The following is a 24,323-nucleotide window of genomic DNA, read 5'->3' as shown; positions in this document are numbered from 1 at the left end:
AGTATCTTGAAAGTTCCAAGATAAATAATTCATAAGGTTGGCGAGTGTTGGCTTGTACCAACAACTCGCTTTCCTTTGTTCGAGTGAATTTCAGCTTCGTCAATCTCGTCTTCAAGAGAAAGATGCCATGCTGGATTGGTTGTTTTGGGTGGTGGTGGTGGTGGGTTGGCGGTGGTTGGTTTAGTGGGTTGGACGGTTTTGTCAGGGTGGAGGTACCTTGTTGATCTTGGGTTTCTAGTACGGGTAGTTGGTATTTCATGTTGGGGTTGGAGATCTCTTGTGGAAAATGGGTTCAGGGTAGCCATGGAGATGTATTTTCTGAGTTTATGGGGTGGTGGGGAAGCACCAAAGTCAGGGGTGTTGGGGATGTTTAGGTGCTGGGTAATACCTTTTCTTTGGTGCCTAGCTTTCCTTCTGTATGTCTGGATGGGTGTCTTCGGGGTTGGTGAGTTTGAGGTTGGTGGAGGGGAGCCTGAGGTTGGTGGAGGTGGAGGAGGAGGGGGTATGGTTGGGGTTGTTGTTATGAAATGTTTGTGGGTTATTCGGACTTGTGGGATACCTCCTTCCTTTGTTATCACAATATTTACCTGAGCATTATTGTTGTTCAAAAAAGTTTCAAGTTGGTGACTGTAGAGAGGTGAGAAGAAATGTGTCAAAGGTTTTGGGGTTATCTGGGGGTTGGGTGTAAACCTGTTTGGTTCCTGGGCAGTGTAGTTTCATTGGGTGTTGGTGGGTCTTTCCTTATTTCAGATGGCTGGTTCAAGTGGGCTGGGCCTGGTGGACCTGCATCTGAAATAATATAACTTGTCAGTGGTACTCCAAAATGGGTCGGGTTTTGAAAATGGTTCTGGATCTGGAATTTCACCTGCAGGGGTGGTGCAGAGAATGTGGATGGTCCAGTGTCAGTGCCGACATTCTTGAGTGTTGCAGTGGATTCAACAATACGTGTTGTCCTCAGCGTGCTTGCACAAGTTCCTATGTCTGCTGCCTCAGCCGCATTTGAAGGTGCTTTTTCAGATGCCATGTCACTTTGTTGGGTTTTTTGCGGGACCGGGGTCCAGTGAAGACCTTGTTGAGTCATGATATTTGACAGCATGGATGGGATCGGCCTGATCGCCGGTTTTTTTGCTGGTTGGATCGGACCTGGTTGGTTCATCTCAGTGAATCTCTGCCATTCATTCTGATGTTGAGATGTAGGATGCGATTGGTGATTGTGTTGATAGCAGGATGGCTGAGAGGAAGATGATGCTCCGCCTGTAGTTGCCATAGACGGTGGTGTAGGAGGTGGTGGATCCCTGTTTGCCATAGTTGGTGGTGCTGCTAATGGTGGTACTCTGTTCGCCAACAGCCTAGCTCGAGGATTGATAGCACGCATCCTGTCGTTGAGCTTGTGGTAGGGAAACAACGGGTAGGGGGTATTCAAAATGGCATGTTCTGTGCTCTCAAAATTTGGGCAATCTCTAGCAACATGCCCCAGAAATATTCCACACCGACAACAAATGGTTGGTAGAAACTCAAAGGCAAACTGAATCCATGTGGGTCCTGTTATATCTAAAAGAATACCAGGCATGAAGGGTTTTCTTAGATCCATTTCTACTTTTGCTCGGATAGGTCTGCAGGTTAGGTCGACCTCTAAAACTCTACCAGTTTCAGTAAGGAGTTGTTTTACAGACGTCTCATCTTCAAAAAACACCGGGAGATGCAAAAGTTGTATCCAGAAAACAACAAGTATGAAACAAGCATCAGGGTCTGATATGTACTTACCATAATCTTCAAACAAAAATACCTGGTTGTCTCCAATCCATGGACGATGAGCCAGGATCATCTCCTTATCACTCACATGATGCATGATGATCTGGAACACCTTAGCATTAGAGTTGGGGATTGTTTGTACATGTTTGTAAGCTAGCGGTGCCCACAGATCCTTCAGTGCAGCCTTCGGGTTGTTGTAAGGTAGGTTTCCTGCTAAGACTTGTACAACTAGGCATTGGCTATGGTGTGCTTGCATGAGTTCTGTCATTCTTTGGGTAAGCTCTAAAAGTTGAGTTTCGTGATGATTCTCTTTTTGGTGTTGGTTCGACGTACTTTTGTTGACAGTGAGGTTTGGTTTACAGGGAAATGTAGGGTTTTGTTTTTGTGAGTAAACGGATCTTTGAGTGGAACTTTTTGTTCTGCAAAAAACAGGGGGAGGTGGAATATCTTCTTTTGCAAAGTTTGAAACAAATGAAAGAAAAGAAGAAGAGGATGTTGATGATACCGAAGTTTTTCCTTGATTAATAAAATCAGTAGTGGGTTCTTTAGGTGGAGTGTTTGTATTCCTGTAATCATTGTTAAGGGGAGGATTACGGGTCTAGAAGGTTGTGAAAGTGAATCAGGCATGGAATTTTTTTGTTGAGCCGGAAGAGATTGATTGGTTGTTTGATTCTTCCATGCATTGGATGGTGATGGCGGTGTTTCTTTCTCCATTTGATGGAGGTCTTGTGTGGGTATGACAAGTGAAGGTTTGATGAGCTCAAAAAATCCATTGATCTGACTTGGCAATGTTTCTTTGATGATTGGAGATGATTAAATAAAACGAATGTAATCTAATCTTCTTAGCAAGAACACAAACGCTCAAAGTGATATGCAAATTTTTGGTTCCTTGACCATAGTCAATCACAACGGCCTCATTCAGAGGAAAGAGAAAAATAGAATTTTTTTAGCAAGCAAATACCGTCTCGGAACACTATATTATACGAGTAAACTATTTATTTGAGTAAGTTTTGATTATTAAAAAAAAAACAACGAAAAATTTTACTTATTTAGATATGAAGCGTTACATTTAAAAAGTAGTTGAGCACTTTCACTGTCAGGACTGTAGAGATGAAATTCATGTTCTTCCTCTTCATTTTCAAACAACTCAACTTCACCTTCCCATCCACTGTTCTTTAATCCCTCATAATATAATAGACCTCTATCTTTGAATGGATCCTTTCCGGCAACACACACCAAAACTCGTTTACACCCAAGACAGGAAACACTTGGTGCATCATCTGCAAATGGGTTACACACCGGATTATCAACTCCATTTTTAGCCGAAGGATACACAAATAACCACATCTTAGTAGCTAAATCCATATTGATTTCGAACTCATTAATAGGTTTAGACCCCCAGAAGTATGGGTGAATAAGGCAAATTCCACGGATATCGATTTCAGCCGCTGGTCGCATAGCTAAATTGTGAGAAATATTTGTACCCGCACTGTCACCACCCAAAAATACCCTATTAAAATCGACATTATCTCTTAACCACGGTTCTTCATTCAAATCGTGTGCAAAAATGCCATCATATTTATCAGAATGATTATTAGCAAGTGCCCACTGTAATGAAGTCCAACAATCTTCATAAGCAATAAGAAGCGGGTACTCAGGAGCCAGTCTGTATTCAACTGATTAAACCCCACACCCGTTAATTGTTTAATTCAGAGACCCCCCACATTAACTGACAACAGCTCCAGCGTTCAATTTACGATCAAGAAAGACTAAGAGAGCTGGGTCGTCCTGTTTTACACGTAAACTGATAACAATTAAGTGTGTGAAGAGAGAGTAGTTAGCTTGAATTAGTATATCTTAACTTTTCAAAGTCTTCCAATGTAAATGATACCGTAGATGATTAACAGATGATCCTACTGGCAGCAGCTAAGGTACCATCTTTGCTCTAGCATACACTATGGTGCATTTCTCAAAGTCCCCGGTCACATATCCATTGGCAGATTTCATCAAAATTCACCGCATGGCAATTTCTCATTGGATGCCACGTGTTTGTCACCCACACAGTAATAAAAGAAGGAAACTCTTTTTTCTAGAAGAAGAGGATTCAGGGTTTTAAAGATAGAATTTGGGGCAAGCAGATTTTTTTAGTAGGGTTCTTCTCATGTGCAAATTTGCTGGAGTTTCTCATGATAATGTAAGTAATATTCAATTCTTTTTGAGTTGTTTTCTGGTAGTAAACCCGTTTTCATTTTGCACTTTTTTTTTTTTTTTGATAAACAAGGAACCCTTTTGGAGTCTTTTCATTTTGCACCGGAATTGCATGTCGATTGAGGCAAGTTAGGATGTACTAATTAGTTTAGTATCTTCTCTACATTCATCAAAAAAAAAAAAATATCAGATGAACTTTGTTACACTGAGTTGGATTCGATACATACTCCAAATTATTAAATTCCTAAAGAAATGATCAACATGTTTTATTTTTTGTTACAACGAACACTGCATGCATGCTCATTAAATACTAAAACCCGATCGACTGTGAGCTAGCCTTGTTTGCATACCTCATCAGCAAACGAGAGTTCCATAATCATATTATTATACAAAAGCCTCTTATTAGTTTGTTGAAATGCTCCTAAAATAAAAGCTGGCCTATCAGTATCCAATCTACCCATAAGTAGACAAATACTTTTACCGCGTCGCACAAACAGAGAAGCAGTATCCCAAACAACATAATCTCCCCCTTGAAAATGGAATGTTATGGACGGGGTTATAACCGGTACTGGCGGTATAACAAAACAAAGAAAATTGGGGATGCTGGATTCATCACGAGGCATACCAATTTGTTGAAAATATGCCACCACTAAAGATGCGACTCTTTCAAAGTGATCTTTATAAATAAGCGTAAATGGAGCCCCAGAATCTATGAGGCAACCGCCTGATCCATCCTCTTTGATCTTAAAATCCGTGCTTCTAAAACTTGCGCTTTTGTGATCAACACTTATATCCACTAGATTTAAGTAATAAAGCGACGTCTGAAAGGGGTTCACAACAATGGGAGTGCTCTGTACTTGGCCTCCAATTATCGCATCTTCACCGAAAGTTAAATATGTGCTGCTTGTGTAAATGTTCTCGTTATATGCCTCCAAGCAGTAGGAAAATTTATCTTGTCCAGCACCACCTAATTGTTTCAGAAAAGAATTTTCACCTCGTCCTAAACCAAGAATCCCTGCGATAAGATCAGGCTTATTCTTTAAATGGTTATTACCGAAACCAGCAAAATTTTCTTGTTTAAAACCACAGCCCATGACTATTTGAATACTTTCATATCCACCTCTATTTGAGAATGTAGTGAACGCTTCTTGAGCAAGAATACCAGACGCAGATTTATCATTTAAATAATTTGCTCGGTAAATACATTGGCCCTGGTCATTGCATTCATTGCCAGGGCAGAGAATACTATGATCCTTACACGGAAGAGGCCGATATGTTAGTGAATTTTCCCAAGGATAAAGAGGATAATCCTGAAAGAAAGTTTTTGCGGCACCTTTGCATTGAACCCACGTAATATCACTTGCCGAATCAATAACCAGATAATAAGGCATGCATGATTTATCAGGAAATGAACCTATACATACCAATCCAAGGTACCACATTGATGCATCATAACTTACCTGCACACGTACAATATCGGGATTCATCATCGAGCTTGTTGCATTTTGGCTGTTGAGTAATATTTGTAACCTGATGTAAAGTGCTCGACTTTCGGATTGGTTGATGAGTGTTTGAAGTCTATCCTCTGTTGTCAAATGTAAATCAACAGCAGGATCATAAAAAGGTGATTCTTCCGAGTCTTTGTGAATCATCCTCAAAGTAAACCCTTTCTTTGGATGAACTGCAATGACTGGATTTAGTAATAGAGAAACATGAGTTATTATTAGGAGATGAATGAAAAGAGTGGGTGTTGTTTTACCCATTTTGTGATTTGGAGAGGATTTTGATGGACGCTGTATGCTCTGCTTGTCAAGTTTTACGTTTTATACGAGGTATAAACTCAAATTTTATTGTGTTACATATCTACAAGATCTTTACAAATTAATATGGAATCTTGTTTATTTAAAATGGATTACTCTTTCAAATGTAACATACTTACAGTATTATTTTTGGCAGCAACTTTTTTTTTTTTTGGAAGCAACTTTTGAATACTTATTGAAATGGTTGAATTGTTTACTGGATTCTCTGTTGCAATCTTAGATTTGTTAGTTTGATTAGATTTTGTCGGATGTTAATCAATCCGTTGGTCATTCTTATTCCATAAAATCATATAAATAGAGTTACAGGAGAATCTGGGAGACTTTATTGCATATCGTATATTCTCCCAGATAAATAAGGTAACAGAAATATATTGTCCATTACACCCCCTTAGTCATAACGGGAGAGGAGCACACGTTAAGACTAGAACGAAAACGAACAAACAATACTCGAGGAAGGCCCTTGGTGAAGATGTCTGCATATTGACTGTCAGAAGGAACGTGCAAAACATGAATCTCACCGATACGTACACGCTCTCGTACAAAATGAATATCAATCTCCACATGTTTAGTGCGTTGGTGCTGGACAGGATCCCCTGACATGTAAATAGCACTAGTGTTATCACAGTAGACAATTGTGGCACGACGTAGAGGGATGTGGAGCTCGAGAAGTAAGTTGCGTAACCAAGTAGTTTCAGCAACGGCATTGGCAACTCCTCGGTATTCGGCTTCCGCACTAGAACGAGATACAGTGGCTTGTCGTTTGGACGACCAAGAAATTAGGTTGTCTCCAAGAAAGATGCAGTAGCCAGATGTCGACCGACGAGAGTCCGGGCAACCCGCCCAGTCAGCATCAGAGTATGCAGTCAAGCCCGTGATAGGGGAAGCGGAGAGAAATAAGCCGTGATCAAGAGTGCCTTGAAGATACCTGAGAATGCGCTTAATAGCTTGCATGTGTATCTCCCTGGGATCATGCATAAATAAACAAACCTGCTGCACGGCATATGAAATATCAGGGCGGGTGAACGTCAGGTATTGAAGAGCCCCTGCCAAGCTTCTGTATAAAGTCGGATCCTCGAATGGAGGGCCAGATGTAGTACTGAGCTTCGATTGGGTATCAACAGGAGTAGTGACTGGGTTGCAGTTCGTCATTGATGCACGAGCAATAATATCTTGTGCATATGAGGACTGTGATAGAAATAATCCTGAATCTGAGCGAGTCACAGTAATACCCAGAAATTGATGTAACGCGCCAAGGTCAGTCATAGCAAATTCACATTTCATCAACCCAATGAAACGCTCTAAAAGTGCATCATTAGAAGCGGTTAAGACAATATCATCCACATATAATAATAAGTATGCAGTGTCCGAACCAGAGTGATAGACAAAAAGTGACGGATCACAAACACTTCCACGAAAACCGCAACCAGTAATAAATTGTGCAAACCTTTGAAACCATGCTCGAGGGGCCTGTTTAAGGCCATAAAGAGACCTACGGAGGCGACAAACATAATCAGGATGAGCGGAATCAACAAAACCTGGTGGTTGATGCATATATACTGTTTCAGCCAGATCACCGTGAAGAAAGGCATTTTTGACGTCTAGTTGACGAATGCCCCAAGAACGAGATGTTGCGATACTGAGTACAGTGCGTATAGTCGCTGGTTTAACAACCGGACTAAACGTCTCAAAACAATCAACTCCAACCTGTTGAGATTTGCCATTGGCCACTAGTCGAGCCTTGTAACGTTGCAAAGTTCCGTCAGCGTGAAACTTGTGACGGAAAAGCCACATTGACCGAATGATATGAGCGTTACTAGGGCGAGGAACCAGCTCCCAAGTGTTGGTCATAATCATAGCATTATATTCGTTCTTCATGGCAGCATTCCAGTTTGGGTCCCTAAGTGCATAAAGATGAGAACGGGGAAGAGGGGAAATGGGAATTGTGGATTGGACATGAAGATTGAGTTTTTGGATGGGACGGAAGATGCCCCGGGAGGCCCTGGTGGTTGGACGGGATGCCGCTCGAAGCTGTGGGCAGGAAGGTGTGCTTGGTGAAGTGGGCTGGAAGAGGTAGGCACAGAGATGGGCTGAGTTTGTGAGGTTGTTGGGCTGTCGAGGGAGATGGGCTGTATAGAAGTGGCAGAGGAGAAGTGGGTTGAGTGGAAATGGGCTGAGTAGAAGTGGGCTGAGTAGAAGTGGAAGTGGGCTGGGTGGAAATGGGCTGAGAGGGATAAGCTAGCCTGCGGTGTGGAGGAGTGTACAAGGTCGAAGGAGATGGGCCTTGTTCAGGAGGTGGAGCGGAGCTGGGCGTGAGTACAGGCTCAACGAATTTGAATGCACAGGTGATGGATAGGTGGAGGAATCCAGGAATGAATAGAGAGGATGGGTTTGTGGGTCGTGAGTATGGGAGAGCTTGGACAAGAGGAAATAGAGAAGGGAAATACGTTCTCATCAAACGTGACATGTCTCGAAATAATTATTTTGTTTGTGGAAATGTCAAGACAACGATAACCACGATGATTGGGTGGAAAACCAAGAAAAACACACCTAGTGGAGCGAGGAGCAAGTTTGTGTGGTGTGGTGGAGGAGAGATTAGGGTAGCAAAGACAACCAAAAATGCGAAGATGAGTATATGTGGGTTGGCGTCTATATAAGATGGACATTGGAGATTGGAAATTGAGGAGTCTAGTAGGAAGAATGTTGTGGAGGTAGACAGCCATAAGGAGAATAAACCCAATATTTGGGAGGAACGGAGGCATGAGACATTAGAGTACGAGTGATATCATTGATTCGGCGAATCATGCGTTCAGCCTTACCATTTTGAGATGATGTGTGAGGACACGAGAAGCGAAAAACCATGCCATTTTTACTAGAAAAGTTGTGAAAAGAGGAATTGTCAAATTCGCGACCCATGTCGCATTGGAATGATTTAATTTGGCGTTCGAATTGAGTTTGAACAAAAGATTGGAATTCCAAAAATTTGGTGAAGACTTGGGATTTTAATTTTAGTGGAAAAACCCATAAATAATTGGTAAAATCATCCAGAAATAGCAGATAATAACGAAATCCCGTATCTATATTCAACGGAGACGTCCATAAATCACTATGAATAATATCAAAAGGAGCAATACTAGTAGACTGAGAGTCATAAAAGGGAAGACGAACATGTTTGCTAATTTGACAAGAGTGACAAAGATTTGGAGAATTATCCTTATTACATTGAATAAAAGATTTTGTGCGTAAAGTATCGAGGACAGCTTTGCCAGGGTGGCCGAGGCGACTATGCCAAACGGTAGGTGAGCATACGGCAAGAGAATATTGATGAGGTGGTGGCGAAAAAGAAGATTGCACGGCGGAGGTGGTGATGGGATAGAGCTCCCCAGAACTATCACATCGGAGAATAGTCTTCCTCGAACTCAAGTCCTTCACAGAAAAACCATAAGGATCAAATTCAACAGACACATGATTATCAGTGGTAAATTTTCGAACAGAGATTAAGTTTTTGATGATGGAAGGGACGACAAGGGTGTCGTTGAGGTGAAGGGTGTGAGTTGGAAGATTTATGTACTTAGAGCCACTAGCAGTTACCGGAATGCTATTGCCATTTCCCACCAAGATAGAACGAACATTACTAGAATTAAAAACTTTTTGTAATGTACCTGGATCCGAGGTAATGTGAGAGGTTGCTCCGGTGTCCATATAGAAATCATCATCAGGTGTCCGAATACTCATAGAGATGTAGGCTTCGGCGATATCTGACGGTTGTAGGTAGTCTGTGGTCGGAGCAATGTAGGCCTGCGGTGATCGGCCGGCAGTAGGATGGCGACCACGTCCTCGTCCTCTACCACGGTTCTGGCGACCTCGTCCGCGGCTGGCAGGTGAAGCAGCATTCCAGGGAGAAGCCCAGTAGGGAGTAGCCGGATATGGGCCAGGTGCAGCAATGTTCCAGGGAGTAGCCGGATAAGCCCAGTGTGGGTAAGGGGGAAATGGGCTTGCTGGGTTGGGCAGTAGTGGGCTTCTGTTTGATTCAGTAGGGAGCTGCGGTTGAGAAAACGCTGGGCCTGTTGGATTTGGAAGCAACGGCGCTGTGCGATCCTCTTTTTGTTGATGACGCTGTGCAACAACAGGAAGATGATGGGAGGTGTGCGGTGTTCCGGCAGCAAGGGCAGCATGAGTATTTGATGTAGATTGATGTTCACGGCGAATCTCTTCAGTGCGTAGTTGAGATCGAGCAGTGTCAAACGATGGCATCGATTGTTGAATGAAGGAGGCAACAGTATTATATTCCTCCGGAAGTCCATTGACGAGCTGGATAACTAGTCGTTTTTCATCCATTGGAAACTCGAGGTCACTCAATCGACTGGAGAGTGCCTGTAGCTTATCACAATAATCATCAACGTTGTTACAGTCAATAAATCTTAGATTGACAAACTTACTTTCAAGGCTGGCAGCGCGGTTTCCTTTGTTGTCTTGGAAGAGACGTTTGAGATGATCCCACAAATCCTTCGCAGTTTTTCCAGTTTTGAGAACAGTCAGCATCAGATCTTTGGTCATGGTGGAGAACATCCATTGACGGCATAGGGCGTCAAGCTGTAGGATGGTGGCATCGTCAAGATCTGGTGTGGGGGAAGAACTGTCTATAAGAAAAAGGAGGTTGTGCGCTTGAAGATGAAGTTGAAATAGGAGAACCCATGAAGAGTATTCGTCTTGTTTGATATCTAGTGTAACAGGAATCAAAACTTTGATGTTGGAAACGGCGAAAGCCGGATGTAAGGTGTTTTTATTACTCGGTAAGGATCGATTGTTTGCCATTGATGATTATTGGTGTTGTTGGTGTTTTTAGAAGAAGAAGAAGGAGGACCGTTTTTGGCCTCGTGATACCATGTCGGATGTTAATCAATCCGTTGGTCATTCTTATTCCATAAAATCATATAAATAGAGTTACAGGAGAATCTGGGAGACTTTATTGCATATCGTATATTCTCCCAGATAAATAAGGTAACAGAAATATATTGTCCATTAGATTTATTTTGAAATTCTCCGTGTATTTTTATGTTGCTCGCATTCGTTCATTCTTGATGAGACTAATATCTTCCCTTTTAAGTCCAGTACGCCCAAAACCGAAAGTATTAAATTATGAATTGACAACAGCTCCAGCATTGAATTTACGATCAAGAAAGACTAAGAGAGCTGGGTTGTCCTGTTTTACACGTAAACTGGTTACAACTTAGTGTGTGAAGAGAGAGTAGTTAGCTTGATCTAGTGTGTCTTAACTTTCCCAAAATGATACCGAAGATGATTAACACATGATGCTACTGGCAGAAGCTACCATACACTATGGTGTACTTTCAAAAACCTCGGCCACATATTCATCCGATCATGCTAGCTAAACATGGCTAGATTAGTAGGTTCTTGGCTCACTTTGAATCCTGAACCCGTGTAACTACTGGAAATCCAGTAGTACACCCAAAAGGAAGGTAACCAAGATCTAAAACATGTTTAATAATATGAACCCCAAAATCTTTATTGATGAATCATACAAAGAAATCAAAGTACAAGTTCTTAAACACAAGGAAACCCTAATCTCCTCTCTGCAAAGCTCTCCCACTCAACTAAAAATCTCCTTGCCCAAGGACCTCTACTTATAGGCCAACTAACCCTAATGGAGTACAACTCATTTTACTTCGCTACATTCTCGCGAAGGTGCCTTTTACTTCGCCCGGATCATTTTTTATAAAATTTTTCCCTTTCTTTCGCTATCCTCACATGGACTTGTCGGGACACCTGTCTCTTTTCTTGCTCCATAATTTATCTTTTCTTGCTCCATAATTTATCTATTTCGTGGCCTGTATTTTCGACCAAGTAATCCTACTTCGCCGTTCCTGACTTCGTCCTTGGTGACTTTCTGGGCACTCCAATCTGGTCTTTCGCGTCTTCGTGTGAGTATTCATGCCTTTGCTCATATCTTCTCTTTTTCTCCGTGTAATTGGACCTCGGCGAGATAACTCTGACATCTGATTTGACAAGTCTCTGACTAGGATCTTAGAGTGAGATTTTCTACCTCTTTACGTCCGACACGTGGCGAACCTATTTCGTGTACCTACATTTTTCCTTTTCTTATTCCATTCGAGTCATACGAGAATGGAAAAAGAATCGCTCCTGAATCCCTAGATGATACGTTCTCCACTTTCGTGTCTCCACGTCTCCACGCTTTTGGGGTAATCGTTTATTACCGGTTATTTATACTTCGAACGTGTCGTCGACCTGCTAAACCATTCATCCCTTTACGTTATCTATATCCAATCTTGACTTAAGTTTTGGGTTTCTTTTCCTCTTCCTTCCTTTTGTGTCTCTCTGGTTTTCGTGATTTCTCTTTCCTTCACCATTGTTGTACCCTTCCTTCACTCTCGACTCCCTTTTCATTATTATGGCTTCTAAGAAAATTTCCACAACTTCCTCACTCAAATCCCTTGAGGATTTTCAATCTGATTTCCAGAAGATGGGTCTATCTTTGTTCCCAGCGACTGATTTCTATGTGTCTCCTGTCGTGTGCGCAACTTCTGACATGGAGTTGAACTCTAGATGGATTCTCTCCGACTCCTGGTCTTCGGAGAAGATGATCATCTCCCTTGGTCAGTTAAGGGACGGGTTAACCTTTCCTCTCTACAATCCTTCCAATCCCACTTTCGTCGAGATTCGGAATAATCTCCAGTGCGGGGTTTTTCATCTTTCTGGTAATACAATTTGCATCTCTAGCGAGTTCGTTATTCGCTCGGGGGGTGATGCTTCGCAGATCCCATCTTCGACTGACGAGTTCAATCCTCGTGATTATAACGCTGACTCTTTCGCAGCTAGTTATTCGGCAAGGTTTACCAGTGCTAAGAAGTTCCAAGAATGGGGTATTGAACTTTCCCATAAGACTACCTCGCCAAAAATTGTTTCTTCCAGCATGGGCCCTCTTAAGATAGATCAAGATGAAGATTGGGAGACATTTCCCTTAGTGGTGGGAGGCTCTTTGGTCTGGGGTTTTGACGAGAATGGGAACCCTAGGAAGGGCCCTCTTTCTCAACACCGTCATCTTTCTGACTGCGACCCTTGGAAGCTCCACTGGTCCATGCCTGACGAGGTATTATCTTTTTTTGCTTAAATCTTTGTCCCGTTTTTGATTTCAAAGGATCTCATATCTTTGTTGTTCCTTTCTTTAGTACGAGTTTCCTGATGTTGGTCTACTCAAAGATCATAAGGAAACGGGTATCACTATCGGGTCTCCCGCTCCTAAACAGGTACCCACTTTGCTCATTATTGTCTCTCGCAACATTCTCAAAATTCAATCTTCTATTCTTCCTAGTGTAATACTTCCTTTGTTCATCAGCTCGCTGCTGAGTCAACTAAGGGGCGGAAAAGGCGTGAACATCTTATTACTCCTCCTCCTTCTTCTCATGTATTTTTATTATTATTATCAGCTTGCATGCCTCGTTCATTTTGATTACCTTTCTCGGTAAACTTATTGTCTCGCAGACTGTTGATCCTTCTTCTGGTGGGCCCAAGAGGAAGCGTAAGGTCTTGGACCTGGATGCTTTAGCTGCAGTTCGCAAGGCTACTATACTTACGAGTTCCTTCACTCCTAACAAGCCTCGACATCATCAATCTCGTGCAACCACCTCTGCCAAAGTAGCTGACCCTCCTGTTCATCTGGAGGTAAAACTCCCCGAGAAGCTCGCCCGGGATCCTTCTACTGGCGAGGAGAAGAAGCAGATAGCTTCGTCGACAATGTCCAACACTATCTTTAACCATGACATGAAGTTTCTCCAAAACGTCTATGTCAAGGCTCGCGAAGACCCTGCCATGAGGTCTCGTGCCTTAGAATCTTTGGTGACCTTTAGTGCGGATGACTTTCTCTCTCATGAATCGTCCGTAATTCTAAATGCTTCTATCAATTTGACTCTCCAGCAGCACGCGGCATTGATGAATCAAGTGACCCCTTTTGCCTTTTCGTTGTGTCTTTTCTCTGTCCCAAGATTTATCTCCTAATTTTTAGCTCTCCACTTCGCAGGAAGTCAATCTCCACATGGCCAACCTTGTGGAGACTAGGCTTGTTCGTGAGAAAGCTCAGAAGGACGAGGCTCTGATCAAATCCTTGGCAAAGGAGCTCAAAGAGGAAAAAGAGCACTCCAGCAAGCAAAGTCAGAAAGGAAAATCTTTTGAGTAAGTCACTTCCCTCGCAGATTCTTTATTTGCCTTTGTCTCTACTTTTGTTATTTTCTTATGTCATATTTCTTCAAGCTCGATGCATGCAACGTCAAGCGAATGCTTCCGAATCAGCTGCTTCGCTAAAAGATATGCGTGCTGAGAACCTGAACCTCATGACCCAGAATGATTGTTATGTGTCCGAAAACATAATTTTGAATGAGAAGGTCGAAACTCTTTTCTCTCAAGTAGATCGTTTGTCAATTGACTGTTCGCGTAATGAGGAGCTGAATCACCATCTCCATGATGATAATGAGCGCCTCAAGTTGGAGCTTAAGCGAGTCAACAATTCCCTCTTTACTTCAAGGAATCTCCACCTTTCGTCGATAGATACTTACAAGAGGTTGGAAGAAGATTACGAGCGTGTCATCAACAGTAAAAGCAAGGTTGTAACTAATCTTCGCAGATCTCGCGATAAAGTGACTGATTTGAACGCGGAGGTTGACCGTTTGAAGACGAAAGTGGAACTCCTTCAGCCTCAGTTAGACAACTTATCTTGCCAGAAGCCCGTTAATATATCCTTCCTCTCAAGCCAAGCCCCCGAGTTCTCGTAAAAACAAGGACGCCCTCATCATCCAATCTGATAAAGATATTTCATAGTCTGGCCATGGTAAAGGCTGGGACAATGCATATCACGAGTTATGTGTTCGGCTCCAAGAGTCAGATCTAAAAATCTCCGAGCTGGATCATTTGTATACCGATATTCAAGAGACTTTGAATACCACCCTTTTGCATTTGGAAGGTAGCCTTAGGTGTAGTGCAATACATCATTAGTTATGTCGATTTACATATTTCTGATAAGATTTTGTCTTGTTTTGCATAGTCCGAAGAGCGCCACAAGAGCCAAGTCCTTCGCTTTTCCAATGAAAGGGATGAATCTCGCTTAGAGGCTTCTCGTCTACAAAATGAGGTGGGTGACTTGAACGTTGATTTGGACGAGATGATGGAAACTTCCGCGAAGGTATCCAAGCTAGCTCGCAAGAATACTCAGAACTACCTAGTCCCTCTTTTCGACGCTTACTGTGATGAGCATGACATCCCTCATCCTACTTTTCCTTTGGAGGTGTTTTTTGATGACGAGCAGCCAGAGGATGACGAAATCGTCCCAGGAGAAGAAGAAAGTTTTTCTGAAGATGGCGAGGAGCAGAAGGTTGTTGACACGAAGGCCATGAAAGAAGAATTCAAGCGAGATTCTGCTGGTACTGGTGCTGATCTTGGTGTAGCGTGTCACAAAATCCCTGAAACAACCGTTACTGATGACGCCTCTCCTCAACAATAGCCATAGTTTTCTTTTTTTTTTCCATCTTGATCGTACTTCTTGGCTAATTTAGAAACATTTTATCTTTCTGGGCAATCCCAAGCTTGGGGGGAAAATATCTTAACTTCCTCGGATACTATTTTGGTTAGCAGTTTTCTATTTTGCTTTGGTACATATTTATTCAGTGATATTTTATTATTTACTCAATGTTACGACTTTTATTTCGCCAAGTATATACTTACCGAGGAAACACTCAAAATTATAACGAAACTTAAAGTATATACTTGCCTCTTGTTCTTTTGTGTGTTTTCGAGGTTGGGTGTAGGGTTAATTGACCTTGGCAAATCCTTCACTTCCCTTTGATTCGCGAAACATCTCTCCGCATCTTATTTTGTATTTCGTTCAAATCTCTCACGTTATCTTCATCTTTAATCTTCATATTTCGTTGGATTTTGCCTCTTCCTTTGCTTCTTTCGTTGGGTTGGAACGCTAAGCCTTATGATGATAATGCTAAAGAAGAACAAAACATATATATATTATTCTCCTCTTACAGCCTTATCTTTGTCACTTCGTCGCCCGTATCTTCTTTTCTTATGAAATATACGAATTGTTTCGTTGCATTTAATTCTCATTCGTTTTATCTGCTTCTGCATACGATGTTCACCACTTCTTTTATATGTATTTTCCTTTGTATCGTGTCTTCGCCTCTTGTTCTCGTTGAGCATTAGATGATAAAGCCAGTGTTGCACAAGTCGATATGTTTTATATCTACTTTGTTTGCTTAGTACTTGTTAACTTCCTTGTCGGGTCTGGTCGCTTATTATTATGAGAGAATTTGTTTGTGGTTTTACAATGTCTTATTGTGCCTCCTAGTTAAGGTCTTATTTTGCCTCATCCTTTCTGAAGAATTTTAATTCGACGAAGTCTCAGACGCTTTATTACCCTTTCAAATAATAATTCATCAACCTCGTCTTAACATTTATGTTATTTTCCTCCGCGATAATGCGACAGGCCTAATTATTCCCATGAACATTAGCCCCATGACATTGTCGTCTTTTTTTGGTCACACAGCTCCTAATCTGGAGGGTGCCATCCCTTTATATTCCTCCTGATTGCCCCTTGAAGGAGGTTAACCCTAACATGCATTTTGGTCTCCTCCCATCTGGTTATTACGACAGTCAGTTGTTTTCGTGACTTCTTATTTCCTTTGCCGATGTGGCTTGGGATTACGAAGCCACACCCTAAGTGTGGTTTATGTGGGATCGAGTGAATCGTAGCCAAGACTTGCCAAACGTACATGGCCAGTAACGCTCCAGACGTCCCAGGCACCCGCATCTCAACCGAATACGTCGGCGCCTTGATCATATTTCTGCACCCCTTACTGAAGGCCGTCATAAAAGGGACCCTCAGCGGATAGGTCTTATTATTTCCCCTAGATTATCTCTTTGAGAGTTGTTCATGACATGCATTAGGTCTTGCCTCTTGCATTTTCATGCGAACTAGGGTGCATGTCGTGGATTCTCAGCCTTCCTAGTAGAAGGTTTTAAGTTTTCCTAGAAACTGTTTATTTCGTGAATCTTATCTTCCTTCTATGCGAGTTCTCATTGTTCTTTGTAAATTTTGAAAATTCATACTTGTAATATGATTCATCAAAATTCATCAAATTTTCATTGTTGTTCTTTTAAGATTTGATACATTATCAATTGATAGATTGAATTCATTACATTCGCTTTATTTCTATTAATCTTCCTTGATTATCAGTGTTCTTCCTCCAAACGAATGTGCTCTGACTGATATCTTTTCAATTCCTTATTTTCACTTCGTTCCTGATCTTGAACAACGTCATGGATAAAGGATGCCCAGTTGATAGTGCATAAATGAATGATCGTACTAAATCTTCCTCTGAAATCCTTCCCTTTAGTTCTCAGCAGATCGCGTCCCATCTCAACACTAGACTTCACATATTTTCATTTTCCTTTTGCCTTAATGAGAACAATGCTATTATTTCTGGATTCATGGTTCGTCTCTTGCACATTTGTTCAGCAGTCTGGGTCGCAGCTGATAAGCATGTAAATGCTACATTTTATACCCATATTTATATTAGTTAGGATAAAATATTTTAGTTACTAATACTATTTTATTGCTTTTGTAAAAAGTACAAGTGAATTCGATCATCCAGCGAATAAACAGCAAAATGTGAGACTTAATGGTGTTTACGACGAAAATGGCAAAATGTGGTTGGCCTGGTACTTCCATATATCAGCAAACACAATGATGAAATATGCTGGCCTGGTATTTCTATATATCAGCAACACTTATTACGCTGGCCTGGTATTTCCATGTATCAGCAGCTTATTATGCTGGCCTGGTATTTCTATATATCAGCAACATTTACTATGCTGGCCTGGTATTTCTATATCAGCAGCACTTATTATGATGGACTGGTATTTCTATATATCAGCAGCACTTACTATGCTGGCCTGGTATTTCCATGTACCAGCAGCCAGGATGGCCTGGTATTTCCATATACCAGCAACCACAATGATGAAATGGGTTGGCCTGGTATTTCCATATATCAGCAACCACTATGACAAAAAATGACAAAATGTAGCTGGCCTGGTATCTCCATATATATCAGCAACATAGAATTGTTTCAGAGGCGAGGCAGAAACGCAGCGAAGGAATTGAAATTAAAGTGGGGTTGGCACATGGAAACTGAAAATGAGAACTATTTTATCTTTCTTACTTTATTACAAATATATTCCACCGAGAAAGATAATTTATTTGTCATGTGAAGAATTAATTGAGGAATATTTACACGTGACTATTTTGGAAATAAAATAACTATTTCTTCATTTGGGAGATTTTGGAAATAAGGGGAGTTTATTATTTCATTGGAAGAACGAGGTGGCAATACTATTTGGGGAAAGATACTGCTGACAACTTCAAGTTGCATGCAAGATATTTCAAAGAATAATTTATTCTGATACTTTGATTAATGAAATAAAAGAAAAGGAAGGTGTATAAGAAGGGGGTGACTATTTGAGAAACTAGGAGGCGCGGCTACGGCCGTTGATAGAGAAGAGGGTTTTGCTGTTTTGATTTCCTTTTCTCCATGATTTGCTAGATTGTTTGTTAGGGTTTAGGTAGAAACCAATTAATTGTGAAAACTCTACATTGATATATGCTTAATAATTATTTGATTGATTAATAGTTTTTCTTCACAAAGATTGGTGTTTAATCGTTTATGTGATTTTCTTGATTATTTATGCTTTTGAATTGATATTTCGTGCTTCGGTTAAATCCCTAGACGTGGTATGCAAGGATTGATAGGTAATGCTTTAGAATCACTACCCATGAAGCGAAGAAAACTATAGCGGAGAAACATTATTTGAAAATAAAAGCATGGAATATATTTTTAAATATTAGTAGAGTTTGCATAGTTATTTGGTGGAAACCGAAAATCCTAATAACCCGCTCTCATTTCGTTTATTGTTAACAATTATTTATTATTTCATTTTGTCCCGAATTCCTGAAAAATCGTTAAACATCACGTTATTGATTTGTTGATTCTTGGTATTAGTTAGTAGAAGTATTTCACACTCCTCGTGGGAACGACCTGTACTTGTCATTGTACTCCTAGTTAGACACTGTGCACTTGAAGTATTATTATTGTATGTTTCTGAGCCTATCAGCAGCCCAATTTCCTTTTCTATGGTTTGGGTATTGTTTCCCCTGCTGCCGTCCATCATAGATTGCTGCATTAAATACTCTCTTTCTCTGAATTCCCTTCTGATATTTTCTATGGCTCTCTTCAAGTCTTCCCATTCATTCTGTTCTCCTTGTCCCTTGATTTCTCGCCGGAATTCGCGATGTTCTTCGGCTATTAATGCCTTTTCTGGAACATACTTTTCTATTCGAGGGACGAAAGTCTCAATCCCCGGTCTTAACATGTTGTTGGTTATATAAGTGGTGAGAAATATCCTATGTCAGTCTTTGAAGGACGATATCGATCTCTCTCGTAGCCCGTCAAACCAAGCCAATGCTTCCCCGGCCAAGCTCGCGGGGAAGTATCGACAAAGTACCGCGTCATTTCGTCCCCATTGCATCAACCAAAGGGTGTATTGCTTTAAGTACTGCACAGCACTTTCAGATCCGCTAAATATGCTCGGGAGCGTTGGCAGCACACATTTCTCTGGGATATCAGCGTACATGATCACATAGGTAAACGGAGATTTATCGGCCTCTTATTTTGCTTCCGCTATCTGCACTCTGCCACCTCTTCGCGAATTATTGATCAGTGCCCTCATATCTCGCAGCTCGTCCAAAACTTCCTGGTTTAGTTTCCCTTCACTTTCTCCCCGGCGGCCTCCCCTTATCACATTGAGCCTTCCTTCACCATGTCTCCTTGCTTCCTCCTCCCTGTGGTTGAATTCGCGCCGTCTTTCATCTTCTCTTCTCCTCTCATCTTCCTCGTGCCTTCGTTCTTCTTCATATATCCTCCTTTGATCTTCCCAGCTCTACGCTTCCAATGCCCTTCTTAGTTCTCTTTCTTCATTGATTTCTCTTCGTCGCTTCCTTCGCTCTCCTCCGTCGTCTTCGCGGGTATGTATCCCTCGTCGTAAATCTTCTTCTCCTGATGATATCAAGTTCACTTCTGAATCTGTGGCGTCAACTTCCACTTCCTCGTTCAGTTGGCGATTCTGCAACACCAATCTAGTATCCTGCCTCGTCAATCGAACGTGATGTTCCGCTAGATCTCTATCTCGTTCTCTTTCAATGCGGAGCGTTTCCCTCAGCTGATCCAACGTCATGTTCTCTTCACCGATATTCTCCTTTATTTCCTCACGAGTCATCTCTTCTCCTACGATGGTGTTCGCGTCGGAAGTGTGTACTGAGCCCTCTCTGAAGTTACCTCTGTTGGCCTCCTCAGTTTGCCGCTGGTTCACGCCTTGTATTTATCCTTCAACCGATGTTCCTCCTCTTTCCATTCTTCCTCCTCTTTTAGCCTCCAATCGCTTTCTTCTCCTTGTTTCTATCATTGCGCCGCTCGATTTGGTGTTCTAGTCATCAACCCATCCCTACAACTTTAGCTTCTCTCCAGTCCTTAGATGAGGATGAATCCCCAATCTAAGCTCCATGTTTCTAGACGCAAAAATGTAACTACTGGAAATCCAGTAGTACACCCAAAAGGAAAGTAACCAAGATCTAAGACATGTTTAATAATATGAACCCCAAAATCTTTATTGATGAATCATACAAAGAAATCAAAGTACAAGTTCTTAAACACAAGGAAACCCTAATCTCCTCTCCGCAAAGCTCTCCCACTCAACTAAAAATCTCCCCTCACATCTTGCCCAAGGACCTCTACTTATAGGCCAACTAACCCTAATGGAGTACAACTCATTTTACTTCGCTACATTCTCGCGAAGGTGCCTTTTACTTTGCCCGGATCATTTTCTATAAAGTTTTTCCCTTTCTTTCGCTATCCTCACATGGACTTTTCGGGACACCTGTCTCTTTTCTTGCTCCATAATTTATCTACTTCTGGCCTGTCTTTTCAACCAAGTAATCCTATTTCGCTTTTCCTGACTTCGTCCTTGGTGACTTTCTGGGCACTCCAATCTGGTCTTTCGTATCTTCATGTGTGTATTCCTTCCTTTGCTCATATCTTCTCTTTTTCTCCGTGTGATTGGACCTCGGCGAGATGACTCTGACATCTGATTTGACAAGTCTCTGACTGGGATCTTAGAGTGAGATTTTCTACCTCTTTACGTCCGACACGTGGCGAACCTATTTCGTGTACCTACAACCCGAACTTGCGACCATAAAAAGTTTTTATCTAAGTTCACCACACGGGATTCCTCACAGTCTACCACGTGTTTGTCACCCACACAGTAAGAAAAGAAGGAAGCTCTTTTTCCAGAGGAGGAGGATTCAGGGTTTAAAGATAGAATTTGGGGCAGGCTGATTTTTCAGTTGGGTTCTTCTCATTGCAAATTTGCTGAAGTCACCCTTGATTATGAGTATTCATTTCTTTTTGAGTTCTTTTCTTGTAGTAAATCCCTACTTTTACACTCGAATCGCATGTGGATCGAGGCAAGTTAATTAGGATGTGATGTGCATGTTAGTGTCTCTACATATATATAAATTCCTAATGAAATGAGCAACATGTTTTATTCCTTGTTAGAACTAACACTTCATGCATGCTTATTAAACACTAAAACAGGCCAGACTATGAGCGCTGAGCTGTCTCTTTTTCATTTTTGCAATCGGCATATCTCATCAGCAAATGAGAGTTCCCGAATCATATTATTGTACAAAAGCCTCTTATTAGTTTGTTGTAATGCTCCTAAAACCACAGCCTGCATATTAGTAGTAACTTCCAATGCACCAATAAGTAAACAAATATTTCCACGCAGTTCCACAAACAGAGAAGCCCTCTCCGAAACAACATAATCTGCCCCTTGAAAATGGAACGTTATGGAGTATGGACGGAGTTGTAAACGGTGCTTGCGGAATAACAAAACAAAGAAGACCGTCGGATGCATCAAGAGGCATATCCAATTGTGCAAAATATTCCACCACCAACGTTGCAACTAGGGATGGCCATTTGCCCCACCCAAACCCATCCCCGTGGATACCCGTCCCTATTGGGTAAGGTTTTACCCGTACAAACGGGGTTGGGGTTGGATATGGGTAATACCCGAAATTAGTGAAGCGGGGATGGGGCGGGATGGGATTCTAGGTCCCCGCCCCATACCCGCCCCATACGTTCCCATTTTAGGATTTTATATTTTTATTAATTATTCATATTATATTTAAACTAAGATATTATATTATAAAAGAAAAGGTAAAAGTATAAGATATCCTTAATTATTTATATTATATTTAAACTAAAAAATTATATTATATTATATTATAAAAGAAAAGGTAAAAGTATAAGATATCCTTAATTATTTATATTATATTTAAAATAAGAAATTATATTATATTATATTATAAAAGAAAAGGTAAAAGTATAAGATATCATTAATTATTTATATTATATTTAAACTAAGAAATTATATTATATTATAAGAAAGATACTTAATAAGAAATAATTAAGAACTAAAATGAGTGATGCTCGTTTATAGACCAATTTGTTTTTCTTTGCTTGTTTTACGATGAATTTATGAGTTTGAAATTTTAAATTATTATTATTATTATTGGTTGAACTTAGGTATTGATTATTAAATTAACTCATCATATTTGAGCTTAATGTTATGGATAACCCGTAAAAAACCCGCCCCGTACGGGTATTTTCCATACCCTCCCCGTCCCAGATCAAGCAGGTAATGGGGAGGGTGTGAGTTTTTTAATTTTGAACGGGACAGTGACTGGGATACAAGATCCCCGCCCCATACCCGCACCATGACCATCCCTAGTTGCAACTCTATTAAAATGATCTCTATACATTACCGTATATGGAGCCCCAGAATCTACGAGGCAACCGCCTGACCCATCATCTTTAATCTTAAAATCTGCGCTTACAAAACCTGCACTTTCGTCGGCAACACTGATATCCTCTAGATTTATGTAATAACCCGATGGCTGAAAGGGGTTCACAACAATGGGAGTTTTACGTACTTGGCCACCAATTATCGCATCTTCACCAAAAGTTAAATATGTGCTGCTTGCGTAAATATTCTCGCTATATATCTCCAAGCAATAGGAAAATTTATCTTGTCCAGCACCACGTAATTGTTTTAGAAAAGAATATTCTCTTCTTCCTAAATCAAGGACTCCTGCGATAAGATCAGGTTTACCCTTTAAATGGTTATTACCGAAATCAATAAAAATTTCTTGGTGAAAACCACAGCCCATGACGATTTGAATACTTTCATAGCCACCATCATCTGAGAATGTAGTGAATCTTTCCTGAGCAGAAATACCAGATGTAAATCCAGTATTCATATAATCTACTCGGTAAATACATTCGCCATTGTCATTGCATTTATTTCCAGGGAGAGAATACTATGATCCGCACAAGGAAGATGTCGATATGTCAGTGAATTGTCCCAAGGATAAGAGGAAAATCTTGTAAGAATGTTTTTGTGGCACCTTTGCATTGGACCCACGTAACATCACTAGCCGAATCAATAAGCAGATAGTAAGGCATGCATGTTTTATCAGGAAATGAACCTATACAAAGAAATCCAAGGTACCACATTGTTGGATCATAACTTACCAGCACACGTAGAACATCAGGATCCATCATCGAGGTTGTTGCATTTTTTCTCTGAAGTAATATTTGTGAGCTAATGAAAAGTGCTCGACATTTGGATTGGTTGATGAGTATTTGAATCCTATCCTCTGTTGTCAAATGAATATCAACAGCAGGATCGTAAAAAGGTGATTCTTTCGAGTCTTTGTGAATCATCCTCAAAGTAAACCCATTTAGAGGTAGTGAAACATGAGATAGTGTTAGAAGGAGAATGAAAATAGTGGGTGTTGTTTTACACATTTTGTGAGCTAGAAAGGATTTTTATGCATGCAATCCTGAACTTCAGTGTTAACTCTTGTTGATAAAGATCTGCTTGCCATGTTTTACATTTTATACTTAAAAAAAGGTGGTTTTGGTTGTTTATATACAAAATCTTTACTAATTAATATGGAATCTTATTTAATGGAAATGGATACTCTTTTGGATACTTTTTTTTTCTTGCTAGTTTCTTTTAAATACCTATGAATTGGTTACTAGGATTCTCTCTGTTGCAATTTTCCTGAATTTCTTTGTTATCTCCGCCGCGTATTTATGTTGCTCGCATGGACTCGTCATGTTTGATGCGACTAATCTCTCCCCGTTTTACGTCCAGTCAGCCCAAAACTGAAAATGTCAAAGAATTTGAGTACATGAGATATTTAAGCCGTTGAAATTCCACTGTTGAATCTCCAACATTTTTTTGTTTACAGCATCTCCACCGGTAACTGGGTGTGCCTTTTAACCCACTAGTTTTTGATATTTAGTTAGAATCAGCTTAGGTTTTTTGTAATTT

The 24,323-nt window shown here is 40.9% G+C and overlaps 1 protein-coding gene across 1 annotated transcript; it reads right to left on the bottom strand.

Moving 5' to 3' along the window:
* Positions 1-21,545: 21,545 nt before the first annotated feature.
* LOC113311207 (aspartic proteinase nepenthesin-2-like) lies at positions 21,546-23,542 on the bottom strand. The gene is made up of 3 exons (XM_026560052.1): positions 23,516-23,542; positions 22,692-23,205; positions 21,546-21,751 (listed from the first exon to the last, which is right to left on the bottom strand). Exons 1-3 carry the CDS (start codon positions 23,540-23,542, stop codon positions 21,546-21,548), a joined length of 747 nt encoding a protein of 248 aa, XP_026415837.1.
* Between the last annotated feature and the right edge of the window lie 781 nt (positions 23,543-24,323).

The sequence above is a fragment of the Papaver somniferum genome, chromosome 9, assembly GCF_003573695.1.
Source record: "Papaver somniferum cultivar HN1 chromosome 9, ASM357369v1, whole genome shotgun sequence".
Classification (NCBI taxonomy): domain Eukaryota; kingdom Viridiplantae; phylum Streptophyta; class Magnoliopsida; order Ranunculales; family Papaveraceae; genus Papaver; species Papaver somniferum.
This window is presented reverse-complemented; position numbering and strand designations above follow the sequence as displayed.